At 43.5% G+C, this 25211-nt stretch overlaps 1 protein-coding gene across 1 annotated transcript in view; it reads right to left on the reverse strand.

Moving 5' to 3' along the window:
- Window positions 1-25211, reverse strand: part of SLC6A20 (solute carrier family 6 member 20) — a 47364-nt gene that overhangs the window by 3501 nt on the left and 18652 nt on the right. Inside the window, exons 4-9 of the mRNA XM_054019640.1 lie at window positions 24237-24464; window positions 10984-11094; window positions 10041-10282; window positions 6774-6936; window positions 4447-4651; window positions 2353-2512 (exon numbers count right to left, since the gene is read on the reverse strand). Of these exons, the coding sequence (XP_053875615.1) occupies window positions 2353-2512; window positions 4447-4651; window positions 6774-6936; window positions 10041-10282; window positions 10984-11094; window positions 24237-24464 (1109 nt within the window). The remainder of the gene's footprint in view (window positions 1-2352; window positions 2513-4446; window positions 4652-6773; window positions 6937-10040; window positions 10283-10983; window positions 11095-24236; window positions 24465-25211) is intronic.

Here is a 25211-nt window from a genome sequence, read left to right on the forward strand (position 1 = left end):
TTAAGGGGTGGTTTGACAAATGCCTGTCAGGGATGGACTGTTTCATTGGTCCTGCCTCAGTACAGGGGCCTGGACTTGTTGACTTTTCAAGGTCCCTTCCTCTTTTAGTCCCTCGTTTTATTTCTTGGCTACATTAGGAAAAGGTGTATTTTGAAAGATACAAAGGAAAAAGGCTTGTGAGGGATTTCTAATGCGTAGGGCCTAGAGATTAATGTGTGAATCCTGTTAAGTCCTATCTAAATATGTACAAATAATATCATGTACCTAGGTGTGCTCTACAACTATAAAGGACCAAATCTGCCTGTAGGAGGGGAAAAAATGCTCAGTAGGAAAAAGTTTATGTGGCTAGGCAGGATGTGAGCTCAGAGACCTAGCTGCAGGGAATTTGGCTCGCTAGGAGCATCTGCTAAGGTCAAAAGGTGTGTATTGAGCAGAAGTTAAGTGGAAAACATTGGGTCATGGTATGAGAGCTAGAGAAAAGCAGGTAGAATCATTTACAATTTTTTTAGCTTTTACCCAAACAACTCCACCCTAAACAAATGCAGAAAGTTTCTATATTAGTTCAAATAATGCAAGATGCTCAGTTACCTAGTGGGTAAGAGACCGATTATGGCCCTGGCCGACATGCTTAAGTAACCCATGTGGACAAAACCTATGGGAAAGTGTGTTTTTGGCACTGTGCAGTATCTCAAGATCCCTTGTGAAAATGTGGGAAATACTAAGAATAGGAGTCACATATTTGGTCCCATGTTTTGTATAATGATGTAACATACATCTATGGACTGGTTGTAGTAAATATGTTTATATATTTTAATGACTTAATAGGATTTAAAAACTTTAAATTCACTGTTCAGCTAACAAGTATAAACTTAACATATCAGGGGTGTCCATGTACACCCCTGTGCCCTGCTGGCCTCTGCCCTTATAGAACACATCTGCTTGGGCTTTGCAACAAATGAGATCACAATGCTTTTCTTTGTAGTGATGAGATTTTCTTGGCCCTGCGTGGTGCTCTTGCAAGCAGTACCAAGCATTCCTCTGCCTAGTCTGAGGAGTGCTACTGACCTGAGTGGGACTGTGCATGGGAAGGGATTGCAGTTGCAAGACCCTTAAACACCAAGATTGTTTTTACCTCTAAATGGATGAGTCTGACTGGGAATAGTGGGTAGGAACAGTTTAATCAATGTGTGTGGGGGATGGGACATCACTTTGCACGGAACACCTGCCAGGTAGCACAGTGCCCAGAACTCAGGATGCGAGAGCATGAAGGAAGCTGTTTTTCCATTGGCTGGGGATAGGGTGACCAGAGAGCAAGTGTGAAAAATCGGGACAGAGGGTGGGGGATAATAGGCACCTATGTAAGAAAAACCCCAACTATCTGGACTTTCCCTATAAAATTAAGACATCCGGTCACCTTAGCTAGGGATGGGGAACTGGGTTACCCAATTGACTCTCACTTCCCCCTCCCCTTCCTATTTAAACTCTGCCGTGGGTTAAGGTAACGAGAGCTGCTTGCTCCGTCCTGGGTGCAAGTGTTCTGAGGGTAGGGAAAGGGTTTGGGCAAAGGATGCAGCATGTGCACTAGAGCTAAGAGCAAGAATTAGGTGAGTTAGCAGGGAAGGACCGGTAAGCACAGTTTAATAGTGACCTTTGTAGGAAAACATAGGTGCAGGCTAAAAGGGAAAAAGCATGTTACCTAAACCAGGGGCTTAGGGCCAGCTTGTCCCCGGGGTGGGAAAAACCTGGGTGGGGGAAGTGGGAATGTCAGAGGCTCCCCTTGATCATGTCCATGGCATCAGTGCTTTAGTCCAGGGATGGGGTTTGTGCCTGGGATGAGTTATTTGACCCCCAAAGCCGGCAGATGGGTGGAGACCAGGGAAGTGTGATGGGGCGCTGTGCAGCCCTACTGGCTCCTGCCATTGTGGCTCAGTCAGCTTTAAACTTCTGTGGGGAGTGATGTGGGGTCAGAGTTGCAGGGGACAGGACTAGCTCTAGGCACCAGCAAACCAAGCACGTGCTTGGGGCAGCACAACTCCAGGGGTCACTCCAGCTCTAACCCATCCCTTTCCCAGGGATGAATCCTGACCCCGGTACCCTCCCTGGGGAGGCTTGTGAAGGAACTAAAGGATGTTGCCAGGGAGGTGCCACCCCACCTACCTCTGAGTATCATTCCCTTTTGCCTGCCCAGGCTGAAAGAACAGCTCAGTCCTCAAAGCTGATGAAAGATTCCCCCCCCCCCCCCCCCGGCAGCTGCTGTCCTGGCCTAAGTGCTTTCCTCAGTGTGTCCTGCCTGCACCATATCCCTCCGATGGCACAGATACAGCAGTAAGGGAGGAGGTTTTAAACTCTTACCTCCTTAGCCCATAGATGTAACAAACAGCGATCGTCTCCACCAGAACAATTAGCAGCAGAGAGAGGGTAGCTGCATAGTCATTGAATATGTCAAACCAATAGTTTCCAGCCTCCATGGTGAACACCAGGCCAACAATGCAGTTGATGAAACACACAATACCTGTAGGAATAAAACCGGTTATTTTAGCCTCATCGAAAAGGGAAATGTTACTAGGGCAGGTGTCGGAGGCTTTGCATTAAATAAAAGACATTGGGTTTTAACCTGTTTTTAGGGGTAATTGGTAGTCTTAGGGGAACCAAGAAAATGAGCAATGTCTACATACTACAATGATTTATGCTATATATATACCCAGGCTAGAGCATCGATGTGGGTGAGGCCTGTGCTACAGTTGTTAAGTGTAGGTCGCTTGCATTATAAAGCATTAAAGACCATTTTCCCCACATGTGAAGAATTGTTGCTTCATGTAGCACTTTCCTATATAAATTAGCAGGGAAGCCTTGAAAAAGCACAGAGAGTTGCAATCAGCATCTGGGATGTTCTCTGATGGCACTAACTGGAGGGGTTGGAGAAAGGTGAAATTAACTCAATTTCCTCTTGCCTGCTTCCCAAGTTGCATTTAATTTTAAAGGCAGTATCTTAATATTTCTGCACTCAGCACCAAATGTGAGGTGCCTTTGCATTTGCATACCTCCTTCTTGTGAAGATCTCAAAGCACTTTGCAAATGTCAATGAACTAAGATTCACAGCATCCCTGTGAAGCTGGAGGGTATTGTGATTTTTCTTTTTATTTGACCTGATGAATAGTAAAGGTGTGGCATGACTGATGTTACGCAAAGACAGTATGAAGAAGCTAAAAAATATTTCCTTGCAAAATATTTTCTTATGACCCTGCTCATGCACTGTTATTGCTGGTTTGGTTATGAGCACAAAGCTATTGGCTATGATTTCTTGTAAATAGCTATAGAAGAAGCATCCCTGATTATTTGTTTAATCACACATGCACCCTCCCACCTAATGGCCTTTGTTCTGTGTCATAAGAACAAAAATAGTTTTGGCAGGCTATGTGAATGAAATGACTGTGGAACTCTGACTGCTGATAATGGTGGATTATTTATAGTTAAAATTATACAGGTGGTGTAATATAGGAACTAATGCAAATGTTTTGAGGTTCAAAAAATTTAGCTAGCTATTTTTTGATAGGAGTTTCTCCTCCTTTTGGTCAGAGGCAGATGTACTAAGATACTATACATTTGTGATCTGATTTCAAGATCAAAGAAGTTCCTGTAAATAGGGAGACATTGGGATGCATATGCAAACTTTTTGATGCTCACATATCATTAAATACTAATCTGACTGATCAGTTGACAGGATATTTGTGTCAGAAGTCCTTGTAAATATGAAGACGTGATCTCTGCAATGTCTGTTTCTTAAAAGCAATAAAATACTCTGGGCCGTGTATTCTGGAGAATAATGGTTCGTCCTAGGGAGTTTTTCTATCTTGGGTCTCACAGCAAACATAAACTGAGGCAGGCGATCTTCCCTGAGAAGTGCCACCACTGATTGAAGTTTATGTTTAAATATATTCTGTGAAACCAATAGCAAAGTATCTGCATGTTGTCTTACAGTACAAGAGATACACAAGTGCTTCCTGCTGAGATTTTCAAAAAGTATTCACTGTGTACTTGTAACATTGTTTTGTTTTTCCTTATTCGTATCATGTTTGACTTTTTTTTTAAGCACTATTTTGATGAATGAAAATCATGACACTAGCGTCTGCGGTTGTTGTGAAAGAACTGCATTTTGGAGGCTGGAGACCAGGCCTCACGTGACATTCCTCATGCAATTGATAGGCTGTGGGGGTGGGGCAGGCCTTACTCACTCAGAACTCCCACTGTAATCAGTCAACTCCCCTTAGGACCTGAGCCTGCAAGGGGCTGAGTACCCTTCACTTCCCTTGAAGTCAGTGGGAGTAGAGTGCACGCAGAACCTTCCAGGATGGGGGCTTCCAAATCCCTCTTGAGTGTGTTCACTCCTTATGCAGCCTGAATTCCTACCCACTGTCGATCTGTTTTATTATGTGGTAGTGAACTTACCTGAGATCACCTCTTTAGATAAATGGGTGGACAGAAATTTGCTGTCTGTCAAAGGGGTGAGGATAGCTGCAGTGTTCCCCAGCATACTGCCTATGCCCAGCATCAGCAGCATAATAAAGTACAGCACTGAATACAGCTGAGAGACCTCCATGTTTTTTATTGCTTCCGAATACACTATAAATGCCAGTCCAGTGCCTTGGACAGCCTGCCAATGAGAAGAAGAGAGTAGAACCTAACCAAGCGTGGTGGTGTCAGCTCTTCAGGTAGCTACGCCCTTGCTTATTTACTGATAGAAATCAAAATCAGATTATTATACAAAAGAACTTTAACCCCAAATAACCTTTCATTAAAAGTACGTATCCTGCCTCTTACTGAAGCTCTACTTCTACCGCTTTAAACAGTAAATGAAAACTGTAGGTAAGGTAAGTCTAAACTCTGCCACCTTTTACTCTTGTTGAGTAGTGCCTTGCTCTTCAAGGAGACCCACTGATTCCAATAAGACTACTCACCATGAATAAAGGCATCAAAATCTGGACCTTGACGATGGCAAATGGTAACTATGTGCCAGTAGCCTTGCGTAATGAACTAGTTGAGATCTTTGCTGGCCTGTTTGAATGGTGCAGAATTGGCCTCCTACTACTACCGGGAATAATAATGGACCAATCTTGCAATCTTTACTCAGGCAAGTAGTCCTAAGTAATCAAAATGAATCATATCCTGATCTTGGTTCCTAAAGCCTGAGGAGTTCCACTGAAGTCTTTTGAATTACTTTAGATTAGCAGAATGTCACCCGTTGACTTCAATGGGCCTGCTAGCATGTAGAAGAACTATTCCCCCGGGTAGTGGTGGGGCAGGAATGAAGCTGATTACAATACTTGGGACTTCTCATCTTCAAAATGATTGACAAACATTAACGTGCCTGAGTCAGCACCTCCACGAGGGTAGCTATTATCCCCCTTAGTACAGATGGGAAATGCAGGCAGAGCAGTCAAGTGACTAGATGGCTGTTATTAAAGCTGGGTTTAGAAATGCAGACCATTTCCCCTCCTAGTTCTATAAGTAATATGGCAACATCCTCTTACATCTAATCTCAAAGGGCCAGACTTATGACCTACACAAAAACATAGCAACCTTCCCACATTCATTGCAACCCATAACGTGCTTTGTACTACTGATGGCCACGCTGTTAGTGCTGGGCGGACGGACGATGTGGAAGCCCAATGTGCCTGGCAATCGTGCTGGAGGAAACCTTAGTGCAGGGTTGAGCTTAGGGCTTGAGCAGTAAAGCTGGTGCTTTACTGAGTGAAGTCAATTGGCTGCCTGAGCGGAGGGGAAAGGATGATAAAAGGAGCAGCCCTGCACTTACATCACCTCCCTCCTGCCAGTTCATCTACTGGGAGGCATTTCTGGCAGACAGGGGGATGACCGTGTTTTGCTTATAGAAGGTTTGAACATTTTGGGCTGGACCCTGAAATTCTTATTTATGGGTGTTGTTCCATTGACATCAAAGGCTACTCACACAGGTAAAGTTTACAGGATTAGGTCCTAAGTCTACTGTAACAGAGCCAGCATCCACCAAAATTAGTTGTGCCATCTTCAGAGTCCAGCGATGAGATGCCAATTAATAGGCGCTGCGTGGCTAGATCCCGGTGCACCCCAGGTTTGCAGGGAGGGAGTCCTGGGCGCATGGGAAGTTGGAATGGGAGTTTTTACTTGAATGTCTCCAAACAGTTTGACTCCTCTTCCATTTGAGGGGCGTGGGAAGGTTTTTATTTTAATGAATTCGCTTGCCCAGCCAAGGCCATCAGAAGAGGTCTGAGTGTGACTAAGTGTCACAGCCCAGAGCCGGGCTAGTGTATAAGCTGCATTGCCCCAGGAGGCACTGTGCCAACAGAGACCCCTCTGGGTCACAATTCTCCCCCTTTCTCCAGGGGATAGGTGAGTATTAATTTACAGCTGGCTTATTATTCTAGAAGCAAATGATGGCAGCCAGCAGCTGCAGAATATATATATAATAGAGAGAGAGAGAATATAAATGTTCCATCTCAAGTTACTCAGTAGAAGCATCTTTACCTAAAGGCTACAATCACCTGGGCCTGCTAAGCGGCCTAAGCAAGGAAGGAGTCGCTTAGGTTGCCTAAGCTAAGTGTAACATCTACCATCACATTAAACATACTCAGGACCTCCTCATCAGTACAAGAGCTAATAGAGTTCGTGTTCTTTCTCTTCCCTAGACCCGACCCTCAATATAAGTTTCCACTTCTGACTGAGGGAAAAGGAAACAAAGGAAAAAAGAACCAAGGCTGGTGCACAAAGGAGCAAGTTACCGTGTCTAGTTCAGCTTCCAAACTGCAGTTTTTAATCTGTGGCAATAATTCTGCATACTGGTTTGGATAAGTAGACGTTAGGTAATTTTTCATACTGTCGAGATTGTCTGCAGTTAAAGCTCCTTCTTCCAGGTCGAAAACGTTTGTCAACAGCAGTATTACCCTGTAAAGCCAAGATAATTTAGTTTCTTTCTACTAAAGCTAGAAGAAATGTTTCAGTGGCAGAATTTGGATGCAGCTTCTTTTAAGTGGAGGAGTGCACTCTAGAATACCACAGAGGGACAGGCAGGAGAGCGTTTGCTATACTTCAGTAAAGTATGCTGAAAAGAGGCTAAATGTGAAACTACACTTGTGAATGGGGAAGAAGGAAAACTGGGATAAAGATATGCTTTGGCTTAACCAGAAGTTATTGGCTTGATGCAGGAATCACTGGGTAAAATTCTATGCCCTATGTTAAACAGGTCAGACTAGATTATCATTATGGTTCCTTCTAACCTTAAAATCTATGCAGCTATATGAAAATTAATTTTCTTATTTTATTCTTCTCAGTTCCATTTGCAATTATTGCTGTGAGTGGATGGTCCCAAATTCTGGCTCAGGTCCTCAGTTCATGTAAACTGAAATCAGTGGTATTACAGTATTTACATCAGCTGAAAATCTATCCCTCTGTCTCTTTTCCTTTGTGCCTCTTTTAATATGACGACCACATGGCATCAATTACTTTCTGACAAAGGAGATGCTTGGAATATTAGCCTGTCCTCTGCTGTGATTAGTGCAATGGGTTAGTGTTGCGTAAATCTAACAAAAATATAATAAGCAACAGAGGGTCCTGTGGCACCTTTAAGACTAACAGAAGTATTGGGAGCATAAGCTTTCGTGGGTAAGAACCTCACTTCTTCAGATGCATCTGAAGAAGTGAGGTTCTTACCCACGAAAGCTTATGCTCCCAATACTTCTGTTAGTCTTAAAGGTGCCATAGGACCCGCTGTTGCTTTTTACAGATTCAGACTAACATGGCTACCCCTCTGATACTTAAAAATATAATAGTAGTCCAGTCACTGAGACTTTGTATACGTGTGAGAATATGGCTTTAGGATCAGATCCTGCAGTGTGCTGAGCATCTTCTGTGAAGTGCTGAACTCCTTCACCTCTCTCTGTAGTCAATAGGAGTTGATGCTTTGTAGTTCCCAGCAGGGAGAACTCAGCACCTTGCAGGATCATCCAGCTGGTGGAACATATCTTAGTATCTTGGACAGAGATTCAGGCTGATATGGGGGTTGACTCACATGGCACATCATGTCTGGGAGCTATCCTATAGGATACTGGAACAAAGCCACTTGATTATGATCGTGGTCCAGACATGACCATGAAAATGACTTTTGTATCAAATAGACACCTAGGGTTGCACTCTTCCAAGGACTCGGGGACACAGTTCTGAGATCAAATGCATAGCGTATTTCATGCTCTTTACTCCTGTTACATCTCTCAGCAGTACTTCCGCCAGAAGGCTTGACACACATGTGAGAACCAAATTTATCTCCTTTCCGCACAGACCTGTTGTTATGTCACTGTGCATACCTGCAAATGATTGACATCATGAAAAAAGAAAAGGATTTCTGCTTGTTCAGTCTTTTCACCAGTATTTTCTACCGCCAGACTGAAGGTGGCATGTCAGAGCATGATACTTATTTATACAAGTCAAAAGGAAGCAGAGAACTTAATGCATGTTGGAGAGCAGATAATGCTGAAGAAGCAGATTCTAAGTCCTCTTGAGGATTTAGGTGAAGATTAAGGTCTGTGTTTCCAGCCAGGCCAGGCACAGCATGTATCTGTAAATCTCGTGTCTAAGAATTTGCGTGGCTGTACATCTTGTGTTCATTTTTTGTGTTCACAGGATGACCCATGAGTATAGATTAGAGCACCTGCACCTCTGTCTACTTCAACGGAGCCTGCAATCTCATACCCAGATTTGTGCCCACAACTGAAAGGTGGGTAAAACTATTGATTGGACATACGTTTTGAGGTTGCAAATTGTATCTGCAAAAAGGATGTCTGCAAAATTTGGCCCTCGGTATTTGCGCTTTCCAAAATTCTTGTTTGTTTGCTATTTTGATAATCAGTTTGGATAATTCCTAGGATGATGTACCATGAGAGCCCTTGACACTGGAGAGTCTGTGGAATTTCCAGCTATTGTACAAAGCTTTTTCAAGCAGTGATAGTTGTACTGTGCCTTTGTGTCATATGGAGACTGTTGGGATTTTCCTTCTCATGCTTACTCTTTTATAATGGGGTGGGGGGACAAGCCATAGGGTTCCTTTGAATGATTTTCATTTCTCAAAAGTAAGCCTTTTATTGAGAATTCCTGTTTTCATTTTTGATTGGGGGGGGGGGGGGGAGAAGGGCTGGGAAATGTCTCTTTCTGAACCATTTTTTCTATCTCCTTCCTATGAAGGATCAGGAGATGGCCCAAGCTGGAGACAGGACATTGGGCAGGGAGGGCTGCGCTCTGAGGTGTCACTGAACATTCTCTCTCTCAGGTGCTTGGCTGGCTGGTTCTGGCTCACATGCTCAGGGTCTAACTGATCGCCATATGTGGGGTGTCCATTCCTTTCCTGGCGTCATGCCTGCCTACAGTTACCTTAAAGGTGGGCTTTACTGGTAAAGCAGTCAGTAGGAATCCAGCCACTGTCTGTTTAATGGAATAGACTTCATACACCACTCATCAGAGGTAGAAAGCTCTGTAGCCATCTTCACTATCATGCTGAGGCAGTGACCTGGGCACAACATAGTTAAACTTGGCAGTGTAGGCAGGACCTAACTCGGTCCCTCGCCTAAGTCCTTGGACTTCCGAGATTAACTTTGTGACAGGACATAGGTGAATGCCTTTTCCAGGGCAATTGAAAAGAGTGTTGTAACTGGTTCAGGGAACAATGTTCTGTAACCTGCTCAACCCTCCGGCTTATAGCTGCAATGTAGGTGGGTCTTTAAACTCATTTGTCAGCAATGGTACCTTCAAAACTTGCAGGCAATAGTCACCTGAACTCTGATAATCAGTACTAGTCATAAAAAAAACAGTGCACTCTGAATTCTAATCTCAGATTTTATCTAATCTAATATCTCTTGCATATTTATCAGCTCTATTCAAGTGGCAGTCAAGGAGCTATGCTGCACAGTTGCTATTTGTGTATATATGTAATCTCTTTTCTTATGTGTAACATCCTATGTCATGTCTCGGAGGAAAAATAAGTTAAAACTCCAGTCTCTTACTTGCTTAGACAGTTTTCATAGTTGAAAGTCGCCTTAAACCCATAGATAGAGAAAGTCACAATACTGGCAAATATTGACGTGCTGCTGTTTATCAAAGAGATGATAATGGCATGTCTCTCGCAGTTGTTGTTTGGCTCGTTGTAGCTGGCAAACGCTATCAGGCTTCCGAAACCAAGACCAAGTGAGAAAAAGATCTGGGTAGCTGCATTAATCCAGGTTTTAGGATTTGCTAATTGCTCTAGCTGTAAAACAAGAGAGTGAGCAATGGCTGATGAAAATAAAAGTGGACTTCAGACTGTTTATCTACGGTATGTCTAAGGCTCTCATCATTGTAGTATCTAGACATAGAGGAGAGAGTAATCTCATTTATTAGGGACCTGATTCTGCTTGAGACCTTATATTCGCACAGCACCTATTAAAGTCAGTGTGAGTTTTACACATAGAAGCAGTGCAGGGCTAGGCCTTGTGCATGTGTTTCTCCAGTGGGTGAATAAAATGGTTTTGTTATATGCAGGGATAAATTCTCTGCTGCTGTAGATGAGCAAAATTTCACGGAAGTAACTGGAACTGCACCCATCTACGCTAGCAAAGAAACGTCTAATGATCTCCTTTGACATCTTTGGACTGAAATGTATCTTAGGCCATATTCATCTGTGGTGTAACTCTCTTGAATTCAGGGATGAATTTGGTCTGATATTGTTATTCAGTATATAAATAATACAACACAGCTCACGTTTGATAGGACACTTCTTTTCCTGGGTGAGGAAGCGAATAACTCATTGGTGATATAGTGGTGTATCCTCAAGAGTCTAGATACATACAATATCAGACCTAACTTACTATTGTCAAAATATAATCTAAATAAAAATAAGTTACTATTTTTGTATGAAATTATACAGTTATAATAAAGTTTTGTTAAAAATTCTGTGTATATTTTCGGTACCTTTGGTGTAAACATGTAAATCAGCCCATTCACAGCTCCATGTAGTGTTAGTCCTCTAATTAAGTATATGATGAGGACCAAATATGGCAAAGAAGCTGTTACGTAGACAACCTGCGCAAAAGAAAAGGTAAATTAATTAACGCGTTAATCTGCACTGGCATCTGTTACTGTTTTGCAAGAACTGTACGGGTATAGGAAGAAGGAAAAAGTCAAATAATGTCTATAGTTACATTATCAAGATAAAATTGGAAAAGGTTATCAATCCTCATACTACAGAGTTTACAATGATTAGCAGTGGGGGACAGGGAGAGACAATGAGGGGGGTATATCAGAAAGAAATTTCCTTCCTGGAATAGGATTGCATTCTTAGGTACACTGTAGGCATGCATATCTCCATTTGCAGACAATGTCGCAGTCTATATATTGACCATTGTACTAATCTGGTATGGCAAATCCTGTATGTTTGTTTGTTCTGAATGAAATATTCTTAATATCACATTTGCTGCCTTTTACTGATCCTTAAATGAGCACTTTCAGGTCAAATTAGGCCCAAAATTTAGGTATTACAAAAACAAATCTAAGACTAATGGCAATATTTCCATTATTTTCTTTTTTAAATCACAAAGGAAATGCTTTATTGTAATAAGAAGAATTAATGAACATTCCTCTGCAGTGTTTGCAATCCAAACTTTAAAGCATTTTGCTAGGGTAAAATTGACTGGCAACTGACTATAAACTGTGAAACTAATAAGTCAATTTTCATTGTCCAGTCTAAGAAAAATCCAAAAAATAACAACATAAATGGTAACAAGCAAATTCAAATTTTAAACTTACTTTAAGATTTACAAATAACATCTTATATTATTATCTAGGCCAGGAAATGATTGGGACCTGATCTGCAGCCCTCTCAATACAATGCACCTTGGAACAGGCCTGTGATTTTGAACCAGATATTAATTTCCTTGAAATACAAACCCCAAAAAGGGACAATCCAATGGATTCCCCTTTGAACGTATTCTTATGGTGAGTCCAAAAATTTATATGTAAACCCTGATAAACATGGAATGAAGCATTTTCATCATATTATCCCAAGTTAATTTTAGTGCAATTAAACTAAAATCAGTTCTGATTATGAAACAGAAACCAGCCTCCTGGAGCTTCCAAAGATTTGAGTAAATTCTCAGACAGTGAAAATTCCTGAAAGGGCTCTCTGGAGCTCTCACTATCTGTTTGTACCTCAGCTAGCCCGATGGAGCCCCACTCTTGCTTGGGGCCACTTGGTGCTAGTCTAATACTACTTATAATGAATAACAGTAATGCAAGTGAACCTTTCTTTGCCCAGCCACGGAGCTACTGAGTCATTTGAAATTTTGATAACTGCACAGAAAATTCAGTCCTGACTCAGAGCCAGAGTCATGTTGTTGAGCACTTAATCACGTGAGTAGTTCTCTTCCAACAAATGGGCTACTCAAGTAAGTGCTCACCAACATGGATATTAAGGCTCCACAGTCTGGCCATTAAAAGTCCGTGGTTTCCCAAAATCAATGTAACTCCAAGTCCTGACTCAGGACCTGAGGCTAACAGATGTTGAGTATGCTCCACTCCCATTGACTTCAACAAGAATTGTTGGTGCTCAACGTCAGATCCTGTTTTCAGGTTCAATCCTACTTCCATTTAAGTCAATGGCAAAACTTCGGTGTCTTCAGTGTTTCAGGATCAGGCCCTATCTGACTCCACTTAGCAGTGGTACAACCCTGAATTTTCTAAAGGTTTCAGAGGTATCTAAAACCTTTGGGAACTTTTTTCTTTTTGAGAAACGACAGTGGAATTCTCAATCCTGTCTTGGGCTTTAAATGACCTTCCATTACTGAAAGTGTAATTTAACCAGAGGTCAGGTCATCAAGTCTGTCCTGCATTTTCACAGTGTGTGTGTTGTGGAAGCAGAGAAAAGAACTGACAGAAGGGAACTGTAATGCATGATGTTTGTTAGCAAGAGTCAGGCTAACTGTAACCCTGATAACGCGAGATTTGTAGAAGCGAGGATTGTGTGAGGCGAGTGAGAAAGAGCTGTGTAAGAAGTTATGATGACCTCAGCATAGATAAAGTGTAGAAGACCTTGGGTAGATAAGGTATAGAAAATAATTGTATGTTGGCAAGAGTCAAAACAACTGAGGAAATGAGATATCAAGATGGCCTATGTATAAACAAAAATGCTGCTGTCTCTCATTATTTTTGTAATGAAAGGTATAAATGCTTGCTGTAATTAGTTACCAGAGAGAGACCTGTTTAGCTCTCTCCCTCTGCACATGTGAGAGTTAATAAACATCTGACTTGCTGTACCAAAACAAATAGTGAGAACTCAGTTTTTCTCCGACAATTTGGGGGCTCGTCCGGGATGGCAACGCCCACTGAGGCAACGGCAGCTGCTACGGATCGTTCCCCTTCGAACCCCATGGCGCCACAATAGAGGTAAGAGACCTTTTGAAATCTCTATTGGGGTGTCGGAGGAGGACTGTCCGTGGGGCCGTCTGCCCCTGTTGGGCTCACGCCATCCGAACTTATTGACTGTGCAGCAAGGTCAGATGCTGAGCGGCGTAGGGGAATTGTTTGCCGCCCCCTGTAAGCATATGCTAGGTGCATAGGGTTTGCACCTGTGTTGAGGGGTTGTTACCGCCTCAAGAGGGGTTTTTACCGCCTCAAGTGATGCATCGAGGTACTTGGGAATAGTACCTGGAGGTACTCAGGAGTAGTACCTGGTAGAAGGCCTTGGTGTGTGTGTGTGTGTGTGTGTACACAGTGTGAATTGAGTGTTACCGGAAGACGCCCAGAGTACTCTGCGAAGTCTTTTGGCTCGTGACCAGAACTACTCTAACGCAAGCCCGGTAACTAGAGGATCTTTTAGGAGATCCGACCCATGTAGGTTGACTCGGCCTGGCATCGTCCGGCGAGGAGGCTACCTGGGTCTAGGAGTGTGTGCACCCATCTTCCCTCCCCTTTTCCTCTCCGTGTGAGCCACTGACAGTCTGACCATCTCACTGGATGCAACAGAGTAAGCGGCGCTTTCTCTCTGAGATTAGCCGACGCTCTTTGCTGAAGGGAGGTGTAGGGGGTCGTGGCTATCCTCGTTAGTCACTCCTGTGTGAATACCCTGTAGGGAGAGTCCTTAGTTTATGAACCGCTAGCGCGGACAGGGCATCCTTCCCCTTTTGAGTGTGTGATTGGAAAAATGGGTGGGGGACAGTCTAAGTCTTCCCTCTCACCCCCTAAGGGTACCCCAGCTTATTTCATGTACGTACATTATGGCCCGAAAACCTGCAGGTATTTAGATAGTTGGAATCTTTACACGCGTGCAAATCCATCTAAACAATGTCCACTAGAAGGTACCTTTGATTTAGACAAACTTAAATACCTTAAAGAAACTCTGGCTTCACCAAAAGCCTCTGATACACAGTGGGAGCAAATTGTCTGTTGGTGGGAGGAAGCAACAAAGAGACTCCACGAGTCTCGAGTGCGGAGTCTAAAGGACTCCCAGGAAAAGTTAAAAGCCCAAGTGCAACATTTACAGCTTAAATGCAAGGCATCCAGCTGTCTACCCCCTAGAGCGATTCCTTCAGCTCCTGTGTATCCTCTTCCCGCTCGAGCAATTCCTTCTACTCCCCTTTATCCCCAATTAGTTAGATCTGACAGTGAGGAGGAAACTGCTGAGGATATTTTAGATTTCTTCAGTACCATTCAGCAGCAGCAGCAGCCTGTGCTGCCTCCTCCCCCTGCACAGCCTGGGTCTGCTAACGAATCTCACCCGGCAGTGTCAGTTTCACCACCGCATGTATCAACTGCACACATTGTTCTCTCTTCCCTGGGAGAGAAGCCTCTTCTTCACCACAAAGAGATGATTCTGAGCCTCCCAGTAGCTCCCCTGATTCTAATCCTTCTGAGGAAAGTACCCGTTATTTTACTAGAAGTGTGGCACATGCACTCCAGGTTCCTTTAAGAGACCTGCCTGGAAATGCAGGACAGTTGGTCACAGTGCATGCCCCGTGGTCACCAGGAGATTTGAGAAACTTGGTGAAGGAATTTCCTAACGTCAGGGAGGAACCAGAAAAGTTTAGAGACGAACTCCGGACGGTGGTTCAGTGTTATAATCCATCTTGGGCAGACATTAATCAACTCTTGTGAATGATTATGCCAGCCGAAGTTCGACAACGGCTTACCAGGCAGGCAGCCTGGCCAGCTGCTGACCCTGGAATTGATCATAATTTGAGAGAGGCTAGGGACCGTCTCGTAAATACTGTCACGGAAGTCTGCCCTAAGAAGACAGATTGGACAAAGATTACTTATTGTAAACAGAATAAAGGAGAGTCCGCTGCTGATTATCTAGATAGGCTGACTAAGGTTTTTGAACAGCATTCGGGAATTGCTCAGCCAGCTGAAAATGCCAGAGAAGCCGTAGGGGCTGCTTTTGTTCAGGGACTCTTACCAAAGATTCAGCAGCAGTTAAGAACTATCTGCATTGGCTGGCAAACTAAACCCCTTTCTGAATTGGTGATAGTCGCCAATCATTGTGCAGCTTGCATAGAGCAGAAGAAAGAGACTACTGAAACAAAACTGTTGACCCTGCAGTTAGAAACTTATCAAAACCAGAGCCGTGGGGGAATGAGAGGAGTACGAGGACGAGGTCGTGGGCGAGGAAGAGGGAAGGGTCCCTTGTATCCTGCCCAACCTAGGTACACTGCATGCCACATTTGTGGCCAAGAGGGACACTGGAAAGATGCATGCCCAGCCCGATTGTCTCAGAACCCTCCACCTCCTTTCCCAAATCCTGAAGCATCTACCTTTACCCCACCAACTACCTCATACTAGGACAGCCTGAGGGAACGTAACTACATCATGAATCCTTTAATTCCCATTGATCAAGAAGGTCCTTTTGTAAACTGTGAAATTGAGGGACAAACTGTTACTTGTCTTGTGGATACTGGAGCTACTAGATCTGCTCTAAGATCCGAGGAGTTTCCCTCTGTTCCTTTGTCAACTTTGTCTGTAAATGCTGTGGGCATTTCAAATCAACCTGTTTCGCATCCTGTCACAAAACCCCTTGCTGTCTCACTAGGGCCCCTTGCTGACAAGCATGCATTCTTGCTCAGCCCCTCCTCTCCTGTGAATCTGCTGGGAAGGGATCTTTTGTGTAAATTAGGTTGTACTATCTGTTGCACACCAGATGGCGTATTCTTACAGGTTCCTGATGAGAATACCAATCTAGTGTTGGCGACACTCCACATAGAGGAGCCAGCTAAATTACCAACAACTCGTAGCCCTGACCTTGTGCATTTGTTATCACAAGTTCCTCCTCATCTCTGGTCTCAGCATGCTAATGAAGTGGGACAGATTCGGACCGCTGAACCAGTTAAGATTTTTGTTGATCCTTCTAAAGCTTTGCCAAGAGTTCCCCAGTATCCTCTGCGTCCTGAGGCAGAGGAAGGTATAGCCCCAGTAATGGAGTCTTTATTACAGCAGGGTATTATTGTTGCTACCACCAGTTCTTGTAATACTCCTATCTTTCCTGTAAAGAAGCCAGGAAAGAACACTTATCGGTTTGTTCAAGATCTCCGCGCGATTAATGCTGTTGTTTTACCTTCCTTTCCTGTGGTTCCAAACCCAGCTACAATTCTTTCTTGTATTCCACCTTCAGCTACCTACTTTACTGTTGTGGACTTATGTTCAGCTTTCTTTTCTATCCCCATTCACCCTGAGAGTCAGTATCTGTTTGCCTTTACCTATAAAGGACGCCAGTACACCTGGACTCGGTTACCCCAAGGGTATACTGAATCCCCTTCCTTATTTTCCCAGATCCTGAAGAAGGATCTGGATGATGTGGTTTTTCCAGGTAAATCAGTGCTTATACAGTATGTGGATGATCTTTTGTTGGCATCCCTCTCTTTTGAATCTTGTAAAACTGATACTTTGATTCTTTTGACTGCTTTAGCTGCTAAGGGTCATAAGGCATCCCGGGAAAAACTACAGCTGTGTCAGCCCAAGGTTCATTACCTTGGTCATGATATTTCTCCTGGTACTCGTCATTTATCAGATTCTCGGATTTCAGCTATTCTAAATATGCCTAGGCCTGGAACTATTTCTCAAATGCGTACTTTTCTTGGCATGACTGGGTACTGTAGACAATGGATTTTAGGCTATGCAACAATGATTAAACCCTTACAGGATTTGACTAAGTCAGGTACCCCTGAGCCTCTTCCTTGGTCTCCAGAGGCTGAACAAGCTTTTGTTGCTATCAAGCAAAGTCTGTCCAGTGCACCGGCCCTGGGACTTCCTGATTATGCTAAACCATTCACTCTTTTCTGTCATGAGCGTAATGGGTTTGCTTTGGCTGTATTAACGCAAAAGCACGGAGACAAACACCGTCCCATTGCTTATTACAGTACTGCCCTAGACGCTGTGGCAGCTGGATTTCCCCCTTGCCTGCGTGCTGTAGCTGCAGCAGCTCTTGCTGTTCAGGTATCTGAATCTATTGTCTTAGGATCTCCTTTGATTGTTGCTGTTCCTCATGCTGTGGCTGCTCTCTTGTTAAAATCTAAGACACAGCATCTATCCACTTCTTGTCTTACAAAATATGAGCTTGTCTTGTTGTCTTCATCTCATATTACTTTGGCTCGTTGCCCTGTTCTAAATCCTGCCTCCTTGTTGCCTGGGCCCGAAGACGGAGACCCACATGACTGTGTGTCTGTGACATCCGTTCTCTCTCGTCCAAGAGATGATTTACTAGATGTGCCTTTGCAAAATCCTGATCTTATTTATTTTGTAGATGGTTCGTGCTTGCGAGATTCTAAGGGCAAATTGGTTGCTGGTTATGCTGTGTGTTCTGCACATGCTGTTATTGAAAGTGCTTTTCTTCCTTCTGTGTTTTCTGCTCAAGTGGCCGAACTTGTGGCTTTAACTCGAGCCTGCATTCTAGCTCAGGATCAAGCAGTTACCATCTATACAGACTCTCGTTATGCTTTTGGAGTGGTACATGATTATGGGTTGCTCTGGAAGTATAGAGGTTTTCTTACATCCACTGGTTCTCCTATTAAGAACAGTCTGTATGTCTCTGCTCTTTTAGATGCTCTTTTATTGCCCAAAGCTATAGCTGTCGTGAAATGTACAGCTCACCAGACCTCTCATGATGAAGTTACCCGTGGAAATGCTTTGGCAGACTCTGCAGCCAAAGCCGCGGCCCTTTCTGCACCTCAGGCTGAATATACTTGTGCTTTGATTGAACAGCCTCCACTAGCCTCCTTTGAGGATCTGGCCAAGATCCAGGAAGCTGCACCGGCAGCTGAGAAACGTTTTTGGAGTGCTAATGGCTGTATTCTACACCCTGATCATCTTTGGCGTGCCCCAGCTGGTCGCCTGGTTGCACCGAAGATGCTAATGCCCTATCTTGCTCGTGTATACCACGGAATGGCTCACGTGAGCAAAGGGGGGATGGTTGCTGCAGTTAACCGAGATTGGTGTGCATTCGGGTTCCCAGTCATTGCACATCACTACTGTCAACAATGTGTGATTTGTCAGCAGCATAACATTGGTAAAGCTGTTAAAGTTAGGCAGGCAGCTCACCCTCCCCCTTGGGGACCTTTTGTAAATATTCAGATTGATTTTATTCAACTGTCTAAATGTTGTGGCTATGAATATGTATTGGTTTTGGTGGATGTATTTTCAAATTGGGTTGAAGCTTTTCCCTGCAGGAAAGCAGATGCCAGGACTGTTGTGAAACTTCTGCTTAAAGATTTTGTACCACGATTTGGCATCCCTGTGAGTATCAACAGTGACCGTGGAACTCATTTTACTGGACAGATTGTAAAAGAGTTATGTGCAGCTTTGCAGACTCAACACAACCTTCACTGCCCCCACCATCCACAGTCTGCTGGAACAGTGGAACGCCAGAATGGAATTCTGAAAAATAAACTGGCCAAGATTTGTGCTGAAACAAACTTGAAGTGGCCAGATGCCCTTCCTCTGGCACTAATGAGTATGAGGGCCACTCCCAATCGAAAGACTGGACTCAGCCCTCATGAGATTCTGACAGGGCACCCGATGAGACTACCAACTGCGCCCCCACTGACCCTAGCTCAGATGGACATTCATTTAATGGATGACACAATGCTTAAGTATTGTCAGGCACTAATGAAATGTGTTAAGTCTTTTTATACACAGGTGAAAGAAGCACTACCCAAGGATCCTGTGCAGCCCTGCCACTCGCTGGAACCAGGAGACTGGGTCTACATAAAGGTCCATCAGCGAAAGACTGCCCTGGCTCCACGCTGGAAAGGCCCTTTCCAAGTCCTGCTAACTACCAACACTGCTGTGAAGTGCCAAGGACTGCCCACCTGGACCCATGCTTCGCACTGCAAAAAGACCCCTCCGCCTGGAGAGGATTCTCCAGCTGCTGATCAGCCTGTTTCTCCTGCTAACTCTGCTGTGCCTCCTGGACAGCAGGGAAAGAGGACAAGGTGAAGTGCTAGTAACCTCTCCCTTGTCTACTGACAGATCTACTGTGCCTTTGAATTCTTTTACAGGAACCACACCAGTACAGGGTGAAGTGCTAGTAACCTCTCCCCTGTATTATGGTGAATCACAACTGCTTTTGAAGAAGAAAAGAAGAAACACTCGCTCTGCTGAAACCACCAAAGTCCAGAACTTTCTAACTACAAAAGACATTAAGAACTTTCTGGGTGGAAGTGTGGACGTTCTCAGTGCTCCTTCCAAGCATATGGACCGGTACAGGGGGTGTGGGCTCCCACATACCGTATCCTGCCGGGTCCATGGGGAGGATGCATATGGGATTGGGTAATTCATCGAGACATCTGGGAAATTAGACCACCTGGTATGCCCAATCGATTTTTAGTTAGTGCTCCTAGGATTACACCTGACATTTGGATGGGGTTAGGTAACCTGTGGACATTCTGGCCATTAGAACCCCCACAGCTTCAGTGTACACGTAAACTGAAGCCAGGAGAAGTTGTCACTGTCTATGACTACGTTTGCTGGGAGGGTAGGGGACAAGAAACTACCCTGACAGGACACTTACTCTTCCAAGCTAATGATAGCTGTGTGTATGTTAATGACACCATATCACAAGACATACATTTTAATCTCACTACCACTGCAGGCAATCATATCATTTACTGGCCTGCAGATAGAGTTTTTCAAGTAGCCCTTAGGTTCCAGATACCCTTTAATTGGACTAGTTTACTATCTGATAGATTTCAAAATTTGCTTTCATTGTTACCTGAGATTCAGAAAATCTCTGAGGTACAAGGGCGAATTCACATGCTTCAAAATGTATATCAAGTAGAAAAGTATGCCTTTCACACTGCTTATAGAGTATCTATCTTATGTACTAAATATGATGTATTGTGCTTTATGACAAAGGCTGTACAACAACCCCATTATAGTATTGCTATGGGAATGTTATTGCTTGTATTGTTATTAGTTAGTTTAGGATTATGTTGTTGTTGTAAAAGACGTAATAATAGTAATACCTTTCATGTTCATGCTAATCATGCATTGTCATTACATCCAATCAAAACCCCTAAGGTTGAAGCATCTGATTTAGAATCAGAAGTCCAGGACTTGATGCAAATAGAGATTTGAGAATGTTTGTTGTACTAGAAGTACAAAAGGGGGGGGTTGTGGAAGCAGAGAAAAGAACTGACAGAAGGGAACTGTAATGCATGACGTTTGTTAGCAAGAGTCAGGCTAACTGTAACCCTGATAACGCGAGATTTGTAGAAGCGAGGATTGTGTGAGGCGAGTGAGAAAGAGCTGTGTAAGAAGTTATGATGACCTCAGCATAGATAAAGTGTAGAAGACCTTGGGTAGATAAGGTATAGAAAATAATTGTATGTTGGCAAGAGTCAAAACAACCAGGAAATGAGATATCAAGATGGCCTATGTATAAACAAAAATGCTGCTGTCTCTCATTATTTTTGTAATGAAAGGTATAAATGCTTGCTGTAATTAGTTACCAGAGAGAGACCTGTTTAGCTCTCTCCCTCTGCACATGTGAGAGTTAATAAACATCTGACTTGCTGTACCAAAACAAATAGTGAGAACTCAGTTTTTCTCCGACAGTGTTGTCTACTTCACCTTCATTAGAAGCTTTTATTAAGTTATTTTACATTATTATTTAAAAAAAACAACCTTTTAAATGCATTAGTTTCAAATAACTTAGCAGCTGGGTCTATTGCACAATACATAACATTACTGCTGTTTTTCTAATTAAGATACACACAGAGCTTCTTTCAATCCCAGACTCTATGTCAATATCATGGCCACAATGGACCTATGCAGTAGGCTGGGTATTTAACTTTGCCACATAGAGCCAAGTTCAGCAAGTTGTTTTTATTTTCCATACTCTTGGGTGCCCATGGGTTTCTGTGCTTGTCTCATATGATTTGAGGATATAAATCTAATCTTTATTCTGAAAACAGGTTCAGGAGGGAGATCTTTTTCAGCTTTTGGGGGTATCCTGTTGTAAGGTTAAAAAAAATCCTGGGCGACCTCCCCTCCCACAGATTAACAGTAGACATGTGTCATAAACATACAGCTAAGGGTAGCATAAAATCCCTCTTTACCCTGTAAAGGGTTAATTCCTCTTTTACCTGTAAAGGGTTAAGAAGCTAGGATAACCTGGGGGCACCTGACCAAAAGGACCAATAAGGGGAGAAGATACTTTCAAATCTGTGGGGGAAGGTTTTTGGTCTGTGTCTGTCGGAGCCAGCCAGGAAACAGGGCAGGGGAAAATATCTCTGAACTAAGCATCTAGTCTTGCAGAAATAGTAAGTAATAGCAGAAAAGAAATGCGTTAGATTACCTTTTGTTTTAGCTTGTGAATTTTTCCCTGTGCTAAGAGGGAGGTTTATCCCTGTTTTTGTAACTTTAAGGTTTTGCCTAGAGGGGAAATCCTCTGTGTTCTTGAGTCTTTTGTTATTCTGTAAAGTATTTACCATCCTGATTTTACAGAGGTGATTCTTTTACCTTTTCTTTATTTAAAATTCTTCTTTTAAGAACCTGATTGATTTTTCATTGTTCTTAAGATCCAAGGGTTGGGTCTGTGTTCACCTGTAGCAATTGGTGAGGATATTATTCTCAAGCCTCCCCAGGAAAGGGGGTGTAGGGACTTGGGGGGATATTTGGGGAAGGTAGGGCTCCAAGTGGCCCTCCCTGAATGTTTGTTTAAATCACTTGGTGATGGCAGCGATACTGTTCAAGGTGGAAGTTGTGCCTTGGGAAAGTTTTTAATCTAAGCTGGTAAAAATAAGCTTAGGGGGTCTTTCATGCGGGTCCCCACATCTGTACCCCAGAGTTCAGAGTGGGGAAGGAACCCTGACAACATGTTATTTCTTTCCTACGTTACTCCAATAGGGTCTGTCTGGCTCTGCTCTGATCAGGACCGGCTCCAGGGCTTTTGCCGCCCCAAGCAGCCAAAAAAAAAAAAAAAAAAAGCCGCGATCGCGATCTGCGGCACTTCCGCCGCGATTCTACTGTCGACGCTTCTTTGGTGGCAATTCGGCGGCAGGTCATTCCCGCTGCGAGGGAGTGAGGGACCCGCTGCCAAATTGCCGCGGAAGAGCCGGACGTACCGCCCCCTTCCATGTGCCGCCCCAAGCACCAGCTTGCTAGGCTGGTGCCTGGAGCTGGCCCTGGCTCTGATTGAAGGCAGCATGCTTAACGAAGTGGCATCAGTTTGGCCCCATGGGTCTAGACTGTAAAATCTTAGAACTTCTTAGAACTTTGATGCTGCAGAGAAAATGTCACTCAAAGCGGCCCTCCCACATGGAACACAGGAATTGCCATACCGGATTGGACAGAGGCCAGAACCAGCTGCTTCAGAGGACGGTACCAGAGACCCTGAAATAAATAGCTATAGAATAACCTGACTGTCCACAGGGGAAGTTTCCTCCTAACCTCTGTTAGTTAGAGGGTGGCTAATGGCCTGAAACATGAGGGTTTTCTATCTCTTTGACAACTCTTGGTTTTTAAAAATCCTTACTATTGTTATATACCACTATTATACCTGAATATTCATGTTGTCCATATAAATGTCCAATTTTTTTAAATCTTGCTAAGGTTACTCTGAATGTTAACATGTCAGTGAGTTCCACTAACTACTAACTGTGTATTGTGTGAAAAAGTATTAATTATTAGTTTTAAATTTGCTGAGAGTCAGTTTCATTGAATGTGGCATTCAAGGGATTAACACAAGAGGCCAATTTAAAAGTGACTACAAAGTGAGGTAATTCCTGCTTTCCTTCCCATAAAGGTATGTTTACAAATGGAGTCTATAAGTTCCTATCATCCATAGAACAAGCTGCTTTTTCTTTGTCTGAGTCACAGATAAGTTCTTCCTCCAAACTAGTCAAAAGGCAGCTTTTCAATAACGGCACCACAAGTGATCGCCACGGAGCTTCAGTATCACACTGGTGTTTATATCTAATAGCAGAATACTGACCTGCGCCCTCTGATACTTTGTCTATGTCTGATCAGCTCACACCTGTGAGTCCATGACAAACAGACTTCATAGTCCTTGACTATGGCACATGCCAACAACCACCACATTGTAAACAGGGACAGAACTCGGGGGCTTTGATTAGATGACGGCAGTATGCAATGAAATGGCTAATGTGTGTACCCTGCCCTCTGCAGGATGAACTGTGACGTTCTATGACACTTGTACAAATATGCTACCTGCTGGCCAAAGACTGGTCCACAGAGGCTATATGCCTTAAGCTACTGCAGCTAGTAGAGATCCTCTTTTAGCTAAAGTGGTAGTGTTCTATGTTTTGGAGACAAATATCCCCATGCCAGATATGTAGGCCTCATAGCGATTGATTGTAGTGTGGGAATGTAGACAACACACTGATTTATTACACAACTCATGGTTAGAACCAAATGAGGTTATGCAAACGCTCTCCCAATGTACAAGCTATTGGATGCATTCATCAGTCTTTAAATGTCAGCCTGAGTGCCAATGTGCATACAGTATACAGCCCTGTCTCTGTGCATAGACTATATGGTCCTGCATGAGCACTCAGGCAATGGTCAAACTGTGTTTCCCTGGTGAAGAGGAATTGAAACCAGCCAGGTTTAAAAAGCCTGTCAAAAGTTGTTTGTTTTTTTCCAGTTAACATCACTTAAAGCTGGTTTCTGCAAGTCCTATTTATGGTTTAACTCTGAATCAACAGTTATTATCCTCTTACCTTGCCGGTAGACTCTGTTCCTCTCAGAATACACAGATAGACCACTAGCCAAGCCAGGATCAGGCATATCGCTTGCTCCCACTGGATGCTCCCATACTCCTCAATGGATGGTGAAATGTTCAGGGTGTTCCTGTACCAAAAGTACTGAGTAGACGAGGTCTTCCCACATTCTTCATCATAACCGGTGTGGTTACTGTTCAGTGGACAACTGGCCCATGGCAAGGGATCCTTTGGGGACCAAACAAATGCAAAAGTTGCAAAAGTTAAGCATGTAGCAGGGATTTTCAGAGCTTTAGTATCTTGATGAGGCGTGGTGGGAAGAGAAAAGGTATCGTGCAAAGTGACAGTTCAAGGAAGCCAGGGGCGTATTGTGCTGTAGATGTCTGGGGACTCTGGGACAGATCCTGCAGCTCTTACTCCCATGAGTAACCTCACTGACATATTTATATCTAATAGCAGGAAGTCAACATACATGCAGTAATGTTGTTCTTTCATTTTCATCATCTCCTTCTCTTCAGCTCATACCAGTGATATACTGGGACTAGTCACAGGACTAAAGGCTGGGAATGTTTGTGGAAATTCCCATGAATGCTAATGTTCTTAGGATGTTAAGTCCCGCAGAAATAAATAGCATTAATCTGAGATAGACTCTGCCCCTGGATTATGGTTACATTACCATTTTCTTATGGAACTATTGACATAAAAACGGCCATGCTGGGTCAGACCAATGGTCCACCTAGCCCAGTATCCTGTCTTCCAACAGTGGCCAATGGCAGGTGCTTCAGAGGGAATGAACAAAACAGGTAATCATCAAGTGATCCATCCCCTGTCACTCATTCCCAGCTTCTGGCACCATCCCTGCCCATCCTGGCTAATAGCCATTAATAGACCTATCCTCCATTAATTTATCTAGGTTTTTTTTAACCTTGTTATAGTCTTGGCCTTCACAAAATCCTCTGGCAAAGAGTTCCACAG

Source organism: Malaclemys terrapin, chromosome 2 (assembly GCF_027887155.1).
Source record: "Malaclemys terrapin pileata isolate rMalTer1 chromosome 2, rMalTer1.hap1, whole genome shotgun sequence".
Taxonomy (NCBI): Eukaryota; Metazoa; Chordata; order Testudines; family Emydidae; genus Malaclemys; species Malaclemys terrapin.